At 41.7% G+C, this 1,729-nt stretch overlaps 1 protein-coding gene across 1 annotated transcript; it reads right to left on the bottom strand.

The window, feature by feature from the left end:
• Positions 1 to 202: 202 nt before the first annotated feature.
• On the bottom strand, positions 203 to 703 carry LOC145401041 (histone-lysine N-methyltransferase SETMAR-like). The gene has a single exon (XM_080273417.1). The coding sequence runs from the start codon at positions 701 to 703 to the stop codon at positions 203 to 205; it is 501 nt and encodes a 166-aa protein (XP_080129543.1).
• Positions 704 to 1,729: the final 1,026 nt, after the last annotated feature.

Genomic DNA, 1,729 nt, shown 5'->3' with positions numbered 1-1,729 from the left:
TCTCAACGTGGTCTGCCCTAAGTTCAATGCATTTGGTTCACCAACGTTCAGACATTACTATCCCGTCGCGGAAGGTCGCATCTTCAGCCTCCAAATACGCTTCAACAGCATGGATGACTTTATCACTCCGAAAAAGGTGACCACACAGGTGGGATTTCAGTTTGGGAAACAGGTAGAAGTTCGACGGAGCCAGGTCGGGGAATTAAGGAGCATGAGGCAACAGTTCAAAGCCACAACTGGCTGCTTCAGGAACTGCCTCCTGTGACATGTGGACAGGGGCATTGTCTTGGAGCAACAGCATGCCCGCTCGCAGCTTTCCTGTCCATATCTCCTTGATTACTTCTTTAAACTGTCGCAATGCTGATGCACAATAGGCACCATTAATGGCCTGACTCCTTTGCAAGTAGTCAATCACAAGAATTCCTTCAGTGCCCCAAAACATTAAGGCCATCACCTTGCCGACAGGTGCCACTTGGTTGATTTTGGGGGGAGGTGGAGACCCGTGGTTTTTCCAATGTTTGCTTTGATTCTTTGACTGAGGTTCAAAGTGTTGACCCCATGTCTCATCCTGGGTCACAGATCTCCAGAAGAAACTGGCCGGATCAGCTTGAAAATGAGCCAAAAGTGTCGAAGTTTCCAGTCTGGTCAGTTTCTGGTCTGGTGCGAACATTCTGGGCACCCATCTTGCAAAGCGCTTGCTCATACCCAAGATGTCAGTCAGAACAGCGAGCACTGGCCAGCATTGATGCCCATGACATCATACCTCTGTTGCACAGACAGATGTCAGTCATGCAGGACCATGCAGTAAAAGGGCCTCCAGTTGATCGTCAATGGCCGATGATTTGGAGGCTCCCGACTGTGGGTCATCTTCGGTGCCCTCCCTGCTCAGTTTGAAATCAGCAGCGCTCTTCTTTCTGGTGGAATAGCAAGGAGAGTCATCACCAAGTGTGTTGATGACCATGTATTCATGGACTTCCTTGGTGGCCATACCATTCTTTTGCAGATATTTACTCACAGCATGAGCTTCTTTCTTGTCCGTTTTAGGTTTTTTCTCTAACCCATTGAATTTCAAAAGGCCTCATCTTCAAACAAATAGAACCAATGATTTTGAGTGCTTCGGTATAGTCATATGAGACTTTATAGTATACAGTCATACCCGGAAGTTGTGGTTACTCCCAGTGTTTCTAGGGGAAACTAAAAACTTTTTGAAGGACCCATGTATGCAATTTATATTTATATGTATTTACTCATGTATGATGTGCGGAAAAAAAAAAAAAAACTATTCTGAGAAGGTACCAGCAAAAAGTAAAGTGATAACCTGAAAACAGAAAGTACAGAGTAGCTGTGAATATACGAAACCATATTTGAATAACAGTGAAGATTTATTACAAAGTGATATCACTATTATGTACAAAGAGTGATAATATGAAAGTAATAATTTTGGAATGACTGTTGGTAGGGCAAGTAGAAAGAAAGAACATGAAGAAAATGTATACACAGAGACTTTTTTCTTATGGACTAGCAGGAAAGTAAGATGTAAGTAATGAGATAAAAAGAGTACTTATGGTACAAAAAGAGCAGTATTCATAATTACGACAAAACTGGGTGAACGGAAATACATAAAAAATGTGTGAAAAAGCAGAAAAGATTTGTTTCAGGATATCAGTACAGTAAAGGAAGGTAAATCAGGGAAAGTATATATATATATATATATATATATATATATATA

Source organism: Coenobita brevimanus, chromosome 54 (assembly GCF_032717465.1).
Source record: "Coenobita brevimanus isolate Jiangsu-jjx chromosome 54, ASM3271746v2, whole genome shotgun sequence".
In the NCBI taxonomy this organism is placed as follows: Eukaryota; Metazoa; Arthropoda; class Malacostraca; order Decapoda; family Coenobitidae; genus Coenobita; species Coenobita brevimanus.
Note: the sequence above shows the minus strand (reverse complement) of the source record. Positions and strands in the feature narration are given on the sequence as shown.